This window comes from Amphiura filiformis, chromosome 15, assembly GCF_039555335.1.
Source record: "Amphiura filiformis chromosome 15, Afil_fr2py, whole genome shotgun sequence".
Lineage (NCBI taxonomy): Eukaryota > Metazoa > Echinodermata > Ophiuroidea > Amphilepidida > Amphiuridae > Amphiura > Amphiura filiformis.
The window spans coordinates 17,838,139-17,858,176 of NC_092642.1; the positions used below are offsets into that span (position 1 = coordinate 17,838,139).

The 20,038-nt window shown below is 37.1% G+C and overlaps 1 protein-coding gene and 1 non-coding gene across 2 annotated transcripts in view; one reads left to right on the forward strand and one right to left on the reverse strand.

The window, feature by feature from the left end:
* The window catches only part of LOC140170751 (uncharacterized), a 43,952-nt gene that overhangs the window by 237 nt on the left and 23,677 nt on the right, over positions 1-20,038 (forward strand). Inside the window, exon 2 of the mRNA XM_072193980.1 lies at positions 601-2,485. Within this exon, the coding sequence (XP_072050081.1) occupies positions 601-2,485 (1,885 nt within the window). The remainder of the gene's footprint in view (positions 1-600; positions 2,486-20,038) is intronic.
* Positions 18,042-18,114, reverse strand: Trnaa-ggc (transfer RNA alanine (anticodon GGC)). Its single transcript has one exon. It is a non-coding gene; the product is annotated as a tRNA-Ala (tRNA).

Genomic DNA, 20,038 nt, shown 5'->3' on the forward strand with positions numbered 1-20,038 from the left:
CATCATCAGAATATTGATTGATGATCACTTCTTCCGGTTGGACGATTCCTGACCACAGAGGGTGTAGAACTGTCACTCAGTAGCTACCGTCAAACTAGTGAGTAAATGTTGGTTTTGTTTAGAAGAAATCGTATATTTATTTATCTTCAAACCTGATGAATCTATTCAGTGACTTGAGAACAACTTATGGACAAGAAACTGTCAAAAAAGTACGAGATTTAGAGAGTTTAGGCAAGAAGATCGCCTGACATAGGAATCACCTTGTGTTTACACTCCGATGCAAGGATTTACATATTACACCTCGTAGTTTACAACTAAAACGTCCCATCAACACAACGAAAGCCAGGAATATTGTGGAAAAAGCGAGACAACAACTAGTTCGCGAGCGTATCCGTATCATAAACAACAAATTTGATTCTTATAAGGAGGAAAAATCGCGAGCGGAGAATGCTTTGTTTACGCGGTTGCCACAGGATTCGGATATAGCGAAACACGTGACCGATCATGTGACCAAAAATCGGAAAGTGAATTCTGCAAAACAAAATGCCGGCACGCACGAAAATTGGATCGGTTACAACAACATTATGTTCCAATTCAAAGGAGAAATACACCCAATAATGTGGAATTAGGAGGTGAGCATTTGAAGAAATGGGTGATTAACCTTTCCAAACACAAACTCACGAAACCACAAGAGAGCATTCTGGCCAAAGGACTCAATTTCGCACCGTCACCGAGTAAGCTTCCTTACGAGGATTACATCATTGCCACAGAATTAGCATGCCGTAAGTTAAATAATAATAATGAAGCTACAGTACTTAGATCAGAAATGGCCGGCGTGTTACGTAGTTCAAAACCCCCCAAATCCAACATCACGAGGGAAGAAAGACAAGCAATTAATGAGCTCAAAAATGAAAAGTCAGTGCTTGTACTTCCAGCTGACAAAGGTAAAGCTAGTGTCATTATGGATGTCCATGAATATGAGGAGAAATTATCTGAGATGCTTAATGATAAAAGAACATATGAAACCCTCGCCTCTGATCCTACACAACGCTATAAAAGAGAGTTAGTGGCTATATTAAGTAGGCTAAAGAAAGATGGTAAAATTAATAGATCTCAATATGACCTCCTTTTTCCGACAGCGGAAAACATCCCGAGGATTTATGGAACACCTACGATCCACAAGCCTGGAAATAAAGCCAGACCCATAGTTGACTACACGGGTACTATCGCATATCAGACTTCCCGTGCTTTAGCAGACACCCTGTCACCTCTGGTTGGAGGTACAGAACATCACGTGCAAAACTCCAAACATTTAGCTGAGGGTTTAGCTGAGGTCATGATTGAAGAGGAGGAGATATTTAATTCTCATGATGTAGTATCTCTGTTTACGAACACTCCAATTGAGCAAACCTTACAAGTTATAAAATCGCGCTTGGAGAATGACACTACGCTGAAAGAAAGAACCCTACTCTCGGTTGACAAAGTTTTGGAGTTACTACAGTTTGTACTTACTACTACATATTTCCTTTTCCCCGGCACTATTTATAAGCAACGATTCGGTGCTGCGATGGGTAGTCCCGTATCCCCAGTTGTAGCTAACCTCTACATGGAATTTTTAGAGCAAAAGGCCATAGCATCTGCCCCTCTCACATGTAAGCCACGGCTGTGGAAGAGATACGTGGACGATATATTGGAAATAGTGCAAAAAGATCAAGTAGACAATCTTACAGAGCACCTTAATCAGAGTGACCCCACTGAGAACATCAAATTTACCTATGAGAAAGAGCACGAGGGTACCATACCGTTTTTGGACACATTAATTGTTCGTAAGCCAGATGGGTCAGTGAAGTTACTTGTATATAGAAAGGTCACACACACTGACCAGTACCTCAATTTTAATTCGCACCACCCTATCCACCAAAAACTTGGGGTGATCAGGACTCTATTTGATAGATTGAATTCCATCGTAACTGGGGACGCGGATAAGAAACTGGAGGAAACTAAGATCAAAGAGGCCCTCGGCCGCTGTGGATATCCAAATTGGGCTTTTAAGCAAGTTAAAATGGATAAGAAACAGGCAAAGAAACCTAAAAAGAAAAAGGACACTGACATCCAAACGAAAGGACTAGTTGTCATTCCTTACGTGGAAGGGCTTGCGGAAAAAGCCAATAGGATTTTCAGAAAGCATGGCATAGCCACAGCCGTGAAGCCAAACACTAACCTCTGCAAACTTCTAGTCCACCTCAAGGACAAGGTTGACCCCAATAACAGCACGGATTGCGTCTATGAGATACCTTATACCAATTGTAACCACACTTATGTGGGTGAGACCGGAAGGAGGTTTGCAACGCGACTCAAAGAACATCAAAAAGAAACTATGAGGGTGGAAAAGACAAAGCAAAACTACACGCGTCAAACACGCAAACAGTCAGAAACTGAACAATCAAAATCGGATATTGCAGACCATGCAGTGCAACAGAACCACGTAATAGATTGGGACAATTCAAAAATCCTTAGCAAGGAGTGTAATGCAAATATAAGACGCATCAAGGAATCAATATGGATTCGTAGAAGAGGACCCAACGTCATGAACAGGGACGAGGGGGCACACTATCTAAGTCACGTATATGATCCTCTACTTAGTGACAGTTCTACACCCTCTGTGTTTCAGGAATCGTCCAACCGGAAGAAGTGATCATCAATCAATATTCTGATGATGCTTTTCGACCATGAAAAGCGAAACCGTCAAACTAGTGAGTAAATTTTGGTTTTGTTTAGAAGAAACCGTATATCCAAATACAGACAGTAAAATGCTCTTTAAAGGGCAGGTCTATAGCAAAAACAAGTTTATCTTTATTCGAAGAGAATAATTATTACATCACAAGTTGACACTTGTTGCAATTTTTTTGTGCGTATTTCTCCTGAAAAAGGAGAAATTGTGTGGGTAAAGTTCAGCCTCGTACGTGTTCTTCCCCCGTTTGAAGCGTACGTGTTCTCCCCCGTTTGACTGATGACGTAGGTAAATGAAGCGGACACTTTATCGTGCTCTCATCATACAATCACAATCACTTTGACAAGTTTGACATTATCAACAATGAGTTGTACTATCACTTACCATAACAATGCTGCATAACAATATGCACGCTATTGTTCTATTTCGGGAACAAAGCCCACACAGTAATTGTTACTATGCATTTGCTTTGTAATATTTCATCCAACTGAAACTATAGCGTTGCAATATACAGGGAAATCAGATACATGAGTTTGTGGACTAACACGGTTTATATGCTAGTCTCAGATGAAATTCTAAGCTGAAATTATGTATTTATTTTTTAGGCCTAATATTGCTCATGATATTGATATACATATGAATTGTAATATCACAATTGTCTAATATATAAAAAAGAAGCGGCTGATTTTATCCATATGTTTAAAAACCATGAAATTTGTAATACTTAATTTGGAATTTTTTTCTGTGAACAGCAACAGTATACGTTCTGTCCATTGAGAGCGTTTATATAGTCCCTTTTCTCACAGCGGGCACATCTCATTTCATGACGTCACCGGTTTTCTATGCCAAATCTGTCTCGTTCGAAGGAACTCACCGCTTAAGTTGGTTTTTGCGGAATATCAATTTTAAACGTCTTATTTTCTCATAAAAGGAGTCATTTTCATTGTCCTCATAATATTAGCTTGCCAATGATATGATGTTGTTTTTGGTATAGACCTGCCCTTTAAATAACATAATTTAGTACCTACAAACTCATTGTACAATTTATAATGACATGAATACATTAGGACATCTCGAATGTACACATCGCTTATCGAATGATTTCATAAATGTAAATTGTATGGTGTTTCAATACTTTGTGCAAGTCAATTTATCCCATTAAATGTATTCTTTGTTTTTGCTGCTTCTATTAAGGCAAATATCAATTAATCAATATGCTATTAACGTTCATTAAACAAACCGGTACTACAGTTAATAGACCCACCACTAATTGGAACAAAATCCATTTTACAGGCACCTATCTATATTATACCAAAAGATCACAGAAAAAAATAACAAAAATCCAAGTAGTAGAACAGTGCCTCAACATTTCGTCAAATGTTGTTTAAAAGCACACCAATGTATTTCCCTTGTCATAAGGATTCAGAAAAAGTATAGTTTGATATATCTCCGACGCACAATTCTTGACTTGCATGGGAAAAGATCAAAAGTTAAAATTCCACAGGGGGGAAATGGACATCAATTTGGAGTTGCGTTTTTCGTAAAAATAAAGATGTTATCACAAAAAGTGTCGAAAGTGAATAGTATCAATCTTTATTTTGTCTTTTACATTTTTTTTTCTGTTTTTAGGTCATTTTCGGGACAAATTTACATTTTTTGTAATTTTGTCAATTTCAAAATGTCACAGTTAAACTTCCTTTGGCAGGGTGTGGTGCATCCAGATGTGATTTTATCTCGTCCTCTTCTGATTGTTATATTTTGTACAGATTTCCGTTATGAAATAATTTGCGTAGCATTGACATTTTAACAGTAATTTCGAAAGTCCAATTTTAATTTTGAGAATTACGTATGGAAATTTTAGAAGAGTGTGTATGTTTTACTTAAAATATGATTTGTTTCATATCAAATTTTGAAAAGGCTTTGGAATCTGTTTCGTTTGATTTATCAGTTATTTGAAGCATGTAGTACAATTTGTGGCAAATCAATATATAAACTAGAGAAATCTGTTCCAACTGACCAGCAGTAGACAATTGCCACAAAAAAGTGTCTTAACTTTGGTAAGCTTGGCGTCTGTGATATATCAAGGCATGCACCACTTTATTAAACCATTGAAAACAAGCAATCCATTAAAACACAAATCACTTTATACACGTGTTAAAAAACTTTATTATTTTTATTTTGCTGAATTGTTTACATGTGTTTTGTTTTCAATATATTGATACACGTGTTAAAAAAACTTTATTATTTTTATTTTGCTGAATTGTTTACATGTGTTTTTTTTTATTGAATGTTAACGATCAACATGTGTTGATTGAGTCTTAAATCTTGTTAATATATTGCAATATCTAAAACAATAAGCACTTATCAAACGTCAATTATAACAGACTCAGACAAAACGAATTAGTGATAATATATTGCTATTCTGCTTTACAATGTGCATTTGAGGTGCTAGAATTTACTGATAGTGTGCTATACAAGCTCTACCAAGTTCAATTGTATACATCAGTTTCCAATAATGGATTGAACATCCTGATACAAGATTATATCAACCCTATATGGAAGATGTATTTTAAGAAACTTATAGGTATCAAATCATTTTAATATAGCCTGCACTTTTTATCATACATTATTTATAAGTTTGCAAAGATTGCAAAATTAAATCATCAAGATTATTCATCAAGACAGTAATTCAATAAAATAATATATTTACACGGTGACAACAAGAATTTATGTTCAATCTGACTTTGTGAGGACGATAGAGTTTCAGTATGAGACTATACTGGCGTAATTGATATGGAACGTATGTACAGGGTGAGTAAAAAAAAATGCAATAGAGCAAAGAATCGATATTTATGTAAGAACCAAGTTGAAATTTCCCATTATTGAAGGTTTCTATAAATGCCACACTCAATAGTCACCGTGTGAAAAAATGAAGTGCCTCGCTTCTACCGTTTAATTTTATGAGTCTTTTTGCTCCGATACCCAAATTCATTATTTGTCCACGAGATACCGTGTATTTTGAATGTAGCACACAATGCACGATAAATGCACCAGCTCTGAAACTGACTTTAATTTAAAGGTCCGTAACCCGATCGACAGCATCATCCCCCCGATTTTTTTCATTGTTGATGAGGTTTTGGTATCACATAATAGATACTATTTTTCTCATTTACTATCCTGAAATTTGACGCTCCAAGTCGATGTATTTCCGGAGAAATCATGAATCACAGCGGTTTTTACAGGTTACCAGTTTGTAAACAATAAAAATTTCTTCGGATCATGGGAAGAGAAAAAAGCGAACTACGCTAAGTGTAGTCTCGCGGCCAGACTGTATGTGGCTATCACGAGGATCGACGAGTGTCAGACCGACGCAAACTGGCTGTGTAGGAGACTACGCTAAGTGCTGAGGAGACGGTCCGCCGTATATAATTAAAACAATTCCTTGATTATTTCAGTTGATGAAATAGCTCAATTGGCTAGCGCGCCGTTCTTTTACCCGAGAGGTACCCGGTTCAAAACCCGGTATCGGAAGGTTTTTTTCCTCTCCATTTTTAACCCAAACTTTTTAAATATTCATTTGAAATGTACATATTGCAAGGGGAAATATATTTTGTTTCCTTTTTTTTGAAACGGTACGAAAAAACAAAAAAAAACAAATATTTTCCGTTCAATACGGGCCGGGCATTGCAGCATGTCAGCATTCGTCATACGAACGGGAATTGTTGTTGTTGCATGCCTACCCAGAATGCAATTCACGTATACAAGGTATTGGATTGCAAATTTGGCTATTTATTCACATTTACGCTGAAAATGCTCTCGATGTTTCACAAAGCAGCATAAAGGGGGAGATATTTGATATTATTATGTAATTTTAAAGACAATCCATATCCAAAACCAATAGGGTTACCCCCTTTAAATAAGGTTAATTTTTGCGTTATTTTTTATTTCTTTTTTTTCTGTTCAAACAAACTTTCTAACATTTCTTTAAGTCCTTCATTATACCTCACTCAACTCCAACTCCATTTTTTATAATCCCAATATGTCCAACTTACTGGATGTAATTCACTCCACTCCAATTTGCACGCATTTCATTTCGACATTTGAAAAACCCGCCTACAAATTTATATGGTTTGAAAGAGAATAAACATCTTTAAAATAAAGGGAAAATGAAAATAACAACAAATAATGTTTCTGCTCCTTAAACAAGACCAATGGCAATAACACTTTGGGTGCTCCATTTTATTTCAATGCCAATGAGGTTAAGAAACTGGCAGTTGTTCCAAATCTACCATACACAGAGTGGGCTGACAATCAAATTTTAGGTGTCTCTTGGACAAACATTAAAATTGGGTATCGCTATAAAATATGTCATAAAAACAAAACGGTAAATGCTAATTCCTTGTTTTTTTCACACAATATCACTCATTGATATGTTATTTATAAAATGTTTTAAAACCTAAATGGTTCAACTCGGTTCTTAAATAAAAATGGATTCATTTCTCTATTGCACTTTTTTTACTCACCCTGTATCTGAAATCGATGAGCTAATAGCTTCACCGACGACTTCATGCCATATTACATATTTATGGTTTTTCTGAATGTTGCTTCTGTATTAGCTATCTGCGACACAACCTTCACAAGTTTTCCATTAATGAAATAATAGGTCCATTTGTGTTTACCAACACATCCGAATGATTCAGCAAATGCTCTTCTGTATCGCTCATTACTTACGTTATACAAGATCGGATTTACTGCCGAATTCAAGAGCTTTACAACTCGACCTAACCAGAAGATAAACTTCTTCGTTTCTGCTGAATATATTCTCTCACTAACCAACCAATACTTGAAGTGATCGAAATTGACCTATTCAATGCTGATTTCATTCAAAATCAGCATTTTAGTAATTTGATTTCTGGCACGAAGCATTGCATGCTGTCATCTGCTTTTCAGAGCCACATTCTCTTGTGAGTCCGGACCTTGCACTAAACGCGTATTTAATTCTGTATGTATGACGAAAAGATCACTGCCAGTGCAAACTGGGCAAAGTTAATTGCAGCCAATACCATGAACACTATGTGTTCACCTTGCAGACGATGCAACTTGTCGCCCCATTTTGAAATATGGAGTTGTTAGACCAATATATCCTTCTCGTGAGAATAAATTCACTACCTCTGCATTTTGGATGAGTTTGACAAATTCCTTGATACAACCTGTGTGGCACCCGAAAAGGTTGCATTATTAGGGGACTTTAACGTCCATATGGATGAACTCGATAAATATGACACCAATATCTTGAAGAATACCGGTTTCAGTTTCATCAGCACATTTTAGGCCCGACAGATATATCGGGTCATACCCTGGATTTGGTCATGTCCCGTCTTGATGATGATCTGATTCAAGGCAGACAATTTGAGGCAGACAATACACTATTCTGATCATTATGTTGTACCTTGTGCCATTCAATGTGAAAAACCTCCTTCATTGAAATCTACCAAAACATACCACGAATATGGGAAGATGGATCATGAACAACTAAATATGCTGCTTGGTGAACGGCTTGCCAATTTCCCCGATAGTGAAGATCCTTATGAGATTTTGACATCCTCGGTGCTGGACAAGGTTTGTCCCTTTCTCAGGGGCTGTGCAATAATTATGAGATCGAAACTGATCTGGAGCTATCTGGTATAATGAGACAATCCATGAGGCTAGGCGCACCCGGCGGCGCCTTGAGCGTAGGTGAAAAAAGACCCGAGCAGAAGCTGATGAAACTATTTTCAGAACTCAGCAGGTCCTTGTAGCTTAATAACAAGTGCAAAATTGAGTAATTTACAACACAATGTACAAGTGTTACAATGAAAGATACGTATAGTACAATCAATTTCCTTTTCAACGGGTCTTCATGTAAACTTCCTGATTGTACTTTTGATAAAATGTTTCCTGATATGTTTTTAACCTCTTTTATTGAGAAGGTGGAGAATATAAGAAAGTAAAGAATGTATACACTGATGTAACTTCTGTTGCAAGTGATGAATATACTTCTAGTTACATGCATACGGGTTCATGTACCTTTAAGCAACTTCTTCTTCTGAAAGCATTAGGTGGCAGTAAACATCTGTACTTTTAGTAGAATTCATTTCTCCCGAGTGTGCCCTTTTTGATATAGCACTTGTACGCGCTATAATACCATATCAAAATATGCCAATTGTTGCAAATTGTACTTTATACGTTTCGATTTAAGAATTCCTGATATGCGCACACAACTGCAGTAACTTCGTGTCATGATGTTATATAGTAATGTTTTGACTCTAGGCTATAGTTACATGTGACCTAGACATCACAATATGTTCATCTCCATTCCGCGAGGAAGATCTATTTTATTTTTACCATCACAGCCAAAAGCTTTAGCAAATGCTCTCCTGTATCGTTGGTTGCTTACGCTATACAAGAGCGGATTTACTGCAGAATTTAACAGCCCCATAACGCGACTAAACCAAAGGATTAACGTCATCGTCTTAGCTTCAAACATTCTCTCACCAACCAACCGATACTTGAAATAATCGAGATTGGATATTTGAAGTGGTGACAGACATAGGAAGAAAACAGTTCCATTCAAAATCAGCATTCTTCCAATTTGATTTCTGACTCGAAGCATTATCGTCGTTTGAGAGCCCCGTTCTCCAGTGAGACCGGTCCTTGTACTAAGCGCGTAAATAATTCTGACGTACATGTATGAAGACAAGATCACTGTAAGAATAAACTGTACAAAATCAATTGCAACAAGAGTTGGCCAACACCACGGGCAATTTGTGTCTGCCTTGCAGACAATGAATTTTGCCGCCATATTATGAAATGTGGTGTTGGCAGACCAATTTATGCATATCGTTTCCGTTTCATGAGCATGGAGACCCACACAAGCCGAAATCAACGAAATCAGCCAAGCACTTATCGTCATTCGTACAGCCCAGTTCCTGCCTTTGAGCATTCGATGAGCCAGCGGGTGACATATAGCCAGATATCTTTCAAAGGTGACGAGTGTTATTAAAACACGGATGTAAAATAACAAAGGTAGGTGATAAGATCGACTAAAGCACAACCGGCACCAGAGTGAAACGACGATAAAGCAAATTCAATCGGAGTATTGAAATAGGTCCATGTAAATCTTATTATAGCTATAATTAGCAACGTTGCATCGCTAACAGCAAGATTACATAGATAGAAGTTGGTAACAGTCCGCATCTCTTGCACGCGATATACAACAAATATTAGCGTAGCATTTCCAAGTATGCCCAATCCTGCCACAATGGGTACGATGACTAAGATGAAGATCTTCTTATAGATAGAGTAAAAGTATGGAACAGCTTCATCTTCTGAAAGCAATTCGTCGCAATCATTATCTGAATTAGTAGAATTCATTTTCTCTTTTTAATAAAGCAAAACTATATCAAATATGTCAGTTTTTGCAAATTGTACTTACAATTCCATATTAGAATTAATGCATAGCAAATAATAACCGATGAAACTCATAAAAGTGTGTATTAATCAAGACATTCACTGTCGTAGTGAGCACGTCATAGCTACCTTAATTACCTTTAGCTACTGGTTCACACCATTACAACAACTTGCATTAGACAAGGGGAATGAAAAAGTCTAATGAGCTGTGACATCATCACCCAATTTACATCTCGCCGTGATTTAATAGTGTATTTACTATGCAAATAACCACTTTCTTTGCTCCATAGTGTACCGGAAACTAACCCTTTATTATGCTAAATAACCTTCCCACACTTTCCATACCTCAGTAAACATCGATTTCTAACGCACTTGTCAATAATATTTGTGTAATGGTTTGCCAAATATGGGCATTATAGTGGTATATTTATGATTATTGTATGGTACCCGAAGGCAAAATACCCGAATGGTTTCCAAATTTGACTCGAATATACCTTATAGTCTATATACTATCAAGTGAGTTTGATATTTTTATGAATGAATTGTAGTACCGCCATCGTAGCCTTAATTCACTACGAAACACTATAATGAAAGACAAAGATAAAGAGAATTTATCGCGTCTGACGTCATCTGTCAATCAAACTCGAGCACGGTTTGTTTACAAGTGTCATAATGATGACTTACTGAACGCGGATTTATAACCGGGCGCCTTATTGTTAATTTTGCACCTTTCGACATGCAAACCATCTCAAACGTTAGGTCTTTATAGTAGGAAACTTTCTTTACCGAAGGCACCATGTCCACAATGCCTAGAAAAGCTACTTTTTGCCTTGTAAAAGTACGTACTGTTTTGCCATTTGCTGCTATTCCTTTTCTCCGATCAGCACCAGATAGATCGGTCTTCCTTTTACGCGCTGATTAACCTGTGTAAACCAATCAAGGATCGTAATTGACAGTGACATCAGAAATAAATAAAAAATTTTTATCTCTGTCTTTAATTATAAAAATGCTTTGTTTAAACTACATCGGTACCTGAGTCAGTTCCACACAAGCCTGTTGATCTTCCACAGGGATAAATTTTAATGAACACTTTAGACAGCTCCATTTGAATTACATACACACTCTGAGAACGTGGTGTGTATTAAGGTATAAACAAACATAATACAGAGTTAGAAAAAAAAAGAAAGGGCGATAGGGCAAATAATTTGATATTTACGTGAGATAGTTGAAATATTGAAATATTACTATTGTTGAAAGTTTTTATAAATGCCGCCCTCAATAGTCACGTTTTTATGAAAATTCTTATTTTAGTTTTACTGCGCTACCCAATTTAATTGTATTTTGAATGAGAGCACACAATGCGCAAAAAAGACACAAGATCTGAATCTGCCTTTAACTTAAATCAAGTCTTTCATACTTCACCCGACCGCAACTCCAGTTTTCCCATTCGCAATATGTACAACTTTACCTGGAAATTGTGTTTGATCTATTACAATTTGCACGTATTTCCAGTGGCGTAGCCTGGTGGGCTATGTGGGGTTTAGATGCCTTATCTTAAGTTTATGTTCCTCATTTAGGGTTAAAGCGCCTTACTTGGGGTTTGGACTGCTTTATCGGCGGTCTACGTCCCTTATCTGGGGTTACGGCGCATTATCTGGGGTTTAGATGCCTTATCTGGGTTTAGACTGCGATATGCTAAGGTTAAGGCATCTTAGCCACAGGTAAGGAACGTAAACCCAGGATAAGGCCGTCTAAACCACAGGTAGGGCGCCTATCCCTAGATAAGGGATGTAAACCCAAGATAAGCCAGTTTAAACCCAGATAAGGCGGAAATGACACACTTATGCTTCTGCTCTCATTCAAAAATCACATTTACGCTCTACCAAATAGGGGCCATCTTGGATTTCTGGGCAAAAATTATGTTGTAACGTAAAATTAATGTCAGATTCGGATTTCTTGGGGTCGACTTACCGGAAAAAGTGTCTTTGTACACGATTTTAGGTAATCTGGTTCAAAACTTATTTTTTTCAAGATGGCGCCGGCGTCCACCATCTTGGATTTCTGGGTAAATATGAGTTCGTAATGTCAAAGTAATGTCAAATTTGAAATCCTTGTGGTCGACTTATCCAAGACGATACACGATCCAATACACGATTTTAGGTCCTCTTGTTCAAAACTAAATTTTTCAAGACGGGCACCATCTTGGATTTCTGGGTGAAAATGATGCCGTAATGTCAAACTAATGTCAGAATCCTTGTACTCGACATATCCGAAAAGTGTCTTTGTGCATGATTATAGGTGCTCTGGTTCAAAACTTAAATTTTCAAAATGGTGGCGGCGGCCATTTTGGATTTTGGCCTCTAGCGACAAATGCCGGGATTTTTTGCGAGAGACATGGTGGCTTTTTGTTTTCTAAACCTCAATTCCGTGACCATTTTCTGGCTAGTAAGGTTTGACGATTGATTTGACTTCTATGAACTATTTAGAAAAAAAAATGGCCCCCATGTCCTTCGCAAAAATCCCGAGGGACTAGAGGCCAAAATCCAAATGGCCGCCGCCGCCAGTTTGAACCAGAGCACCTATAATCATGTACAAAGACACTTTTTCGGGTATATCGAGCACAAGGATTCCAATTTTGACATTAGTTTGACATTACGGCATCATTTTCACCCAGAAATCCAAGATGGCCGCCAAATGATTTCTTCACACCATTATATAAGAAACTGAAATGAAACCCGAATCTCCCTGATACAAATGTCAAGTTTTTAACTAAAGGTAGAAGATATCAATATCTTGTCAGTCAAGAGGTTAGGCAGGATAATAGGAAACCACGTGACCAAAACCAAAACAAACCAAAACTAAAACTTAATATTTGAAATGAGGGAATGTGTTATCGAAGACAGCGACGCTTAGCTGAGCTCAGTAAACCATAATAGTTGTCATCTAAATAAATCGCTCTTCATCCATCTTATATTTATTACTTATACAATAAGGGTCATTTTACTTCTTTAAGTATAAATAGTAGGTGCATGACTCTTATGACGTGACGACAGTGGTTTATTATAAAATTTAAGGGCTCACTAATCGGCAGGTTTAAAGTACATGCGTTTTCCCTAAAGTTGATATTTTTGGATATTTCCAAAGCGACAAGCCAAAGACAAATGTTTGGGCATATACTTTGTAATTTTAATACCGCGCTTTTAAGCATACCTACGCTACCATTAGTTTGGGTGATTTGCTGATATATATTTTAGGACTGAATTTGGGCGTTTTCAATGCGTTTTAAGCTTAAGCTTACCATGTAATTAACGCTGATATCTGGATATTCTCCTTGGTCGGCTACTTGCAAGCAACAGAATGCAGATTGCATCGGTATAAGTGTCGTATTCCTCTTGGTAGGTATTTTAAATAATTATATATTTACTTTAAGGTGAGTGTAACAATATCAAATTTTACATCTGAATACAGGGTACGTGGTTACGTGTGAAAAAAGTGTAGTCTTCTGCGTCCCAACAATATCTAAAAAAAAATCAATGACTAGCGAATAATTATGTATTATATATTTCCCGCTTGCGTGTACGCCTAAATTTTACTTGCTTGAATACGTTGGTTGGCCATTATCAAAATGTTATCAAACCTGTGCAGTGATTGGCACTTGCATTAGGTGCCTCTTTGATAGCTGATAATGCCCAGCCACTCAGCAAGTAGCAATGTCGATGTCATCTGCTAATCAGCAAAATTACCAGTTACCTATTATTTCAGATGACATTTTAAAATGCTCAATGGCATCAGCCGGATTATTTGCCAGGACATGCCAGATAATCAGAAATGGCAACAAAATTAATTGTAACTATACTCCAATTCCATGTTCACCTCAGATATCCTCACCTCACCTCACCTAGGCTGTATCATCCTCTGCAGTATGAAGTCCTCTTCAAGAATCTTCCATTTCTGTCTGTCTTGCTCATCCCTTGCCTAAGTGATGCCCTTGCCTATATGCTGTATAGTCATCTCGCCATCTTCGTCTTTGCCTTCCTCTTCTACGCTTTTCTGTTCTTGGTTGCCACTCAGTGACTCTTTTTGTCCATCTATTGTAATTTTTCTTGCCACATTAAAAGTACATTCCCCCCTCCATCTCCATTTCGCTTCACCAATCCTTTCCATGATGTCTTTGACTCCAGGTTTACTTCTTATGTCACTGTTCCTAATTCTATATCGTAAAGGATTGTTTAGCATGCGTCTTTCCATGGCTCGACGTGTCGTCAGGAGTTTTTGTTCCAGATATTTAGTTGTCGACCAGGTTTCAGCACCGTAAGTTATGATTGCATTGATTGCGCATACGCCTCCTCGATGTCATTGGTAGCTATTTATCGCAAATGGTGTCTTTGTATCTGCCAAAACAACACCAGCCAGCCTTGATGTTCAGTATAGACTTCCTCTCTTGTTTTGTCTTCCATTTTGACTGTCTTGCCCGGATACTTGTAACTATCTACTTTCTCTATCGGTTCATTGTCAATTTCAATGGAATCTCTAGTGTCAAAGTTGGTCATGTATTTCGATGTATTTCGATCCATCTCAGGTGGTGCATGTACTAACATTACAGGTACCTAGAAATTCGTGACCGAGTGGTCTATAAAGGCGCTTGAATGAATTCTACTATTGTACGATCATCTCTGGTTCAAAACCGTAATTATTGCTCCTTTTTTTCGTCTTCTTTTCTTATACCCTGTTTCAAACATATGATGCGATCAAGCAAAATCGGAACTTAGAAATATTAAATTTTTAGTTTCTTATAGGATAGAAAATGCATTTACAAAGCTTGATTTTGCAGCAAAATCCATTGAAATTGAACAACCAGTTCCAAAGATATTAGCAATCAGAGAGTTTCCAAAACAACAGGAAATATATCCTTTGTTTGGCTATATCTCCAAATCAATATTTCCGAGTTCCGACTGATTTTGCTTGATCGCATTACATAATAGAACTGATTTTTCTTTTCTATTTCTTTCTTTATTTCTTTATATTTTCTTTATTGTTTAATAACACTTTCTTGTCGCTTACACAATGGAAGCTACATTTCATCATGAATTACGGTCGCATATGAGTATTTATACCGACACTTTTCAATTTATTTACCCGTTTTTGAAATCAGTCCAAATTTAATATAATGCCATTAAACCAATGCATTTTTCATTCCGGCTCCTGCTGCCTGCTCCATATGGAAAGGTTTGCATACAAAAACAATTCTCTTATAAGCCGTCTATGCACAGTTTCCACCTCGATACACTTGAGTTGTCTCTGCATTGCATCGTAAGAGCTGCGTGAAGTTCTAGCTATATAGAAAACAGGTCTCTGTGGTTGGTTTTTGTCGAAACTTCAAGCGTTTCCCTTCATCCAATCAGATTTTTTAATATCAAACGAAAGCTAACACTTCCCCCTAAAACACTTTTCCCCATTAAGTCAACAGCTAACGCAATTCGAATGTTATAGCAAGACGAATGTGGTAGATCTGTTGAAAACTACCTATCCAAGCTATCTAAAAGTATAAACCTCAAGTGTTCCTTACAATATATTTCAAATCTTATGTCATTAAATGAAAGAGCGCGCTAATATTGTCCATATACTAGCCTCATTTTAATGAGCAATGACCAATTCTCTTTAAATTCCAAATCTTGTGCAAAAAGTTACTATTTTCGCCTGTTTTGTCATACGGTTGTAAATACAATGAACTATATTTGCTAAAGAGATATGAATAATCATCTTAACCAAGGCCGGCGCTAGAGTTTTGGCAGACCATATCCATCTGCCTCTTGATCATATGACTTCGAAGACCTAATATCAGGTGCCAGAGTTACAAGCAAAAAGATTGTGTCTCTCTTTTACATTACACTTTCGTTTTTCTTCACAGTTGATTAGAGATAAGGGACTGGAAGATGAGGGTCATGTAGTGGGAAAAGAACGACACAATAAAACAGCCAAATACCAACCACTACATTTCTCATCTCCTACCCCCGCATCCATCGACATTTTACTCAACTCCTGGGAAATGCATAAAAATCATTATCTTACCATTTCTATCTCTTTACACTTGACTATATAGAAGCCATCCTTAAAAAACCTGGAGTAGCTATATATATAATGAATAAGATAATAAAAAATGAATAACTGTGTACGCAGGTAAAATCACCAACCATGCCAACGTTGATGTATTTGTGATGCCTATTTCTCAGCCTATATGTAAGCACGTTTGCAAACATAATGTGTACTCGTACCTACTAGGCCTTGAAGTTCCTTGAGATGATATAAATAATGAGTAAGCAATAAATAATGAATAACTTTGTACGCAGGTAAAATCATCGATAGTGAAGTATTCTTGTACCTATACGTAAACGATGGTGAAGTATTCTTGTGCCTATACGTAAGCAAATTTGCAGACATCATTTTTACCTACTAGACCATCTTATCTCGTATTACAAATTACAATGATGCTTCTTACACCTGTAAGTCGTTATTAATGTTTCAAAAAAACAATGATTGATTTTCAATGATTTCGATATATAGCAGCTTTAAGTGGTAAATATTTCAAAATTATCCATTACGATAAAATTACAGATAGCCTGAACAAAACAATGGGAACACAAAACATAACAATACATCTATTTTAATTTTGTTGATTGACACCAATTGAATGAATGTGCTCAGAATCTTGATATTGAATTAGTGTCAACAGAGCCAGGTTATTCTCCATATAATTATCTGAAAACTCAATTATCTATTCTTCTAGCATCTATTTGATGTGTGTGATCAGATCGACAACTTCCTGCATCACACATTATTACCGAAATTATGATATCAAACGAAAGCACATATTTTTATCATAACCCAAGCAAAGTTTAACGCCCAAGATATGTTTCGTTTAGATAATGTGAACAAAAACGACATAGAAAGCAGTAACCACCAGCAAAAGTATGATGTTGTTATAAACGTGTTTCTCTCTCATATCAAAACTAATATTTTAATGGCATGATTCAAATAAAGGTAGAAAACAGGCTATGAAATAATCTGACCACCCACCTTTAAACCGACTACAGTAAGCCAAAACATTAAGGTACCAGTTGCATTCACCCCTTGTTTATCCTAAACAAAGACAGCTATGTCATAAGTGGAACCGGTAGCCTATAGCTGCATCTTTAAGCTCGAATTTAAGTCCTCATTTTTTGATATTGTTCAAGAAATAAAGATATGACGATCCAAAAACCCAAGGAAGATGCCCATTTAAAAGTTGCATTTGCTCCATTTCGCGCCCTATTGATTTGCACACAAGGCGTTCACGATCAAGAGAAGTATCACCGTGCTTCCATTGATTTTACACGTTAAAACTGGCGTCGTGCTTTCATTGATTAGAACACAAAAGTGCAACTTTTGATTTTATTTCTTTATTAGGTTTTAGACCACCGTTTCTATAATCCTCAACCAATTTCAACAAATGAGGTCATAAATCAGAGCTAATGAGTACAGGTATTGGCTGCTTGTTTTAATTTTGACACTTTTTTCTTTATTTAGGATATACAGGGGTGAACAAAACTGGTAACTTAATTTTTTGGCTTACTGTATAAATAAACAAGGGAAGAGGCTTACGCATCATACACTGGAACATGGAAACATTCAAACATTACAGACTAGCGAACGAGATCAAAATAATGATGCTTACTAGCACAATTAAAGTTGGCAAAGGTTTCTCAAACAAACATATCATACTAGAAAGGTTTATAACCGCATGTTGCACAATTAAACATCAATTTACAAATGGAAACATGACATGCATAGGCAAATACACCAGAGTAAAAACTCCGGACAAACCTGCCTGTGTGAGGACTTGAACCCCAGACCTCTCGCTTGCCGGGCGCGCGCTCTAACCACTAAGCTACACAGACTCTCCCTGATAAACAGGACTCAAGTCTGGTACTTATGGATATGAGCAGTCAGGGTAAACAGTGCAAAAAAACACATTACATACCAGTGTGCGAGATCAATTAATGATACTTAACCGCCAGCCTAATATAATCATACAAACAAGGGAAGAGGCTTACGCATCATACACTGGAACATGGACACATTCAAACATTACAACAACTAGCGCACGAGATCAAATTATTGATGCTTAATCGTTATTCTTAATATATCAATATACAGGGGAAAGAAGAATTGCGCATCGCACACTGGAACAATTAAACATGAATTTACAAATGGAAACATGACATGCATAGGCAGATATACCAGAGTAAAAAACTGGACTTGAATCCCAGACCTCTCGCTTGTCGGGCGAGCGCTCTAACCACTGAGCTAAACGGACTGTACCTAATAAACAGGACTCAAGTCCGGTACTTCATACCATGATGTTACATATGAATGTTTTGGCTACGGACTAAAGTTGATTTGCTTTCTATGATCTAGATATCATAATATTTTCATTTCCATTTCGCGAAGAAGATCTCTTCTTTCTTTTATCAACACGCCTAAAAGCTTCTACAAATGCTCTCCTGTATCGTTCGTTGCTTACGCTATACACGAGTGGATTTACTGCCGAATTTAACAGCCACATAATGCGACTAAACCAAAGGATTATCGTCGCTGTTTTAGATTCAAACATTTTCTCACCAACCAACCAATACTTGAAATCATCGATATTGTATATTTCATTGGACATATGAAAAAAATCGTTCCATTCAAAATTAACATTCTTCCAATTTGATTTCTGGTGCGAAGCATTGTCGTTTACTTTTCAGAGCTGGTTTCCCCAGTGAGACCGGTCCTTGTACTAAGCGCGTAAATAATTCTAACGTATATGTATGAAGACAAGATCACTGTAAGAAAAAACTGTACAAAGTCAATTGCATAAAGAATTGGCCAGCACCATGAACAATTTGTGTCTACCTTGCAGACAACGAATTTTGCCGCTATATTTTGAAATGTGGTGCTGTTAGACCAATCTATGCATATCGTTTCAGTTTCATAAACATGGAGACCCACACACGCCGAAACCAATGAAATCAACCAAGCACTTATCGTCATTCGTACAGTCCAGGTTCTGCCTTTGAGCATTCGATGCGCTATCGGGTGACATATTGCCAGATATCTGTCAAAGGTGACGATTGTTATTAAGAACACGGATGTAAAATAATGTGTCTAAGATACAATATTCCTGTCTTCCGCGCCGTTTTACAACCTTTCGTTTCCCAAACCGGGCGCTCCCTCATTTGCGCACCCTCATTTGCGCACACAACTGCAGGAACTTCATGTCATGATATAACATAATTATTAATGTTTTTGTTGCAGGCTAAACTTCAATTTGTATTCACTACCTGTTACCTATATATTATAATCAAATTGAACTTGATATCATAATATTTTTCGTTTTTACCACCACACCTAAAAGGTTCAGCAAATCTTCTCCTGTATCGCTCGTTACTTCATGTCACGATGTTACATATGAATGTTTTTGCTGCAGGCTAAAGTTGATTTTGTATTTGCTAAATGTAACCGATACATCTCAATATTTTCATTTCCATTCCGCCAAGAAGATCTCTTTTTTCTTTTAACAACACATCCAAAAGCTTCAGCAAATGCTCTCCTGTATCGTTCGTTACATACGTTATACATGAGCGGATTTACTTCCAAATTTAACAGCGTCGTAACGCGAGCCCACCAGAAGATGAACGTTTTTGTTTCGGCTTCAAACAATCTCTGACTAACCAACCAATACTTGAAATCATCGAAATTGTATAGTTCACCTGGCGCGAGACATATAAAGAAAACCGTTCCATTCCAAATCAGCATTCTTGCAATTTGATTTCTGGC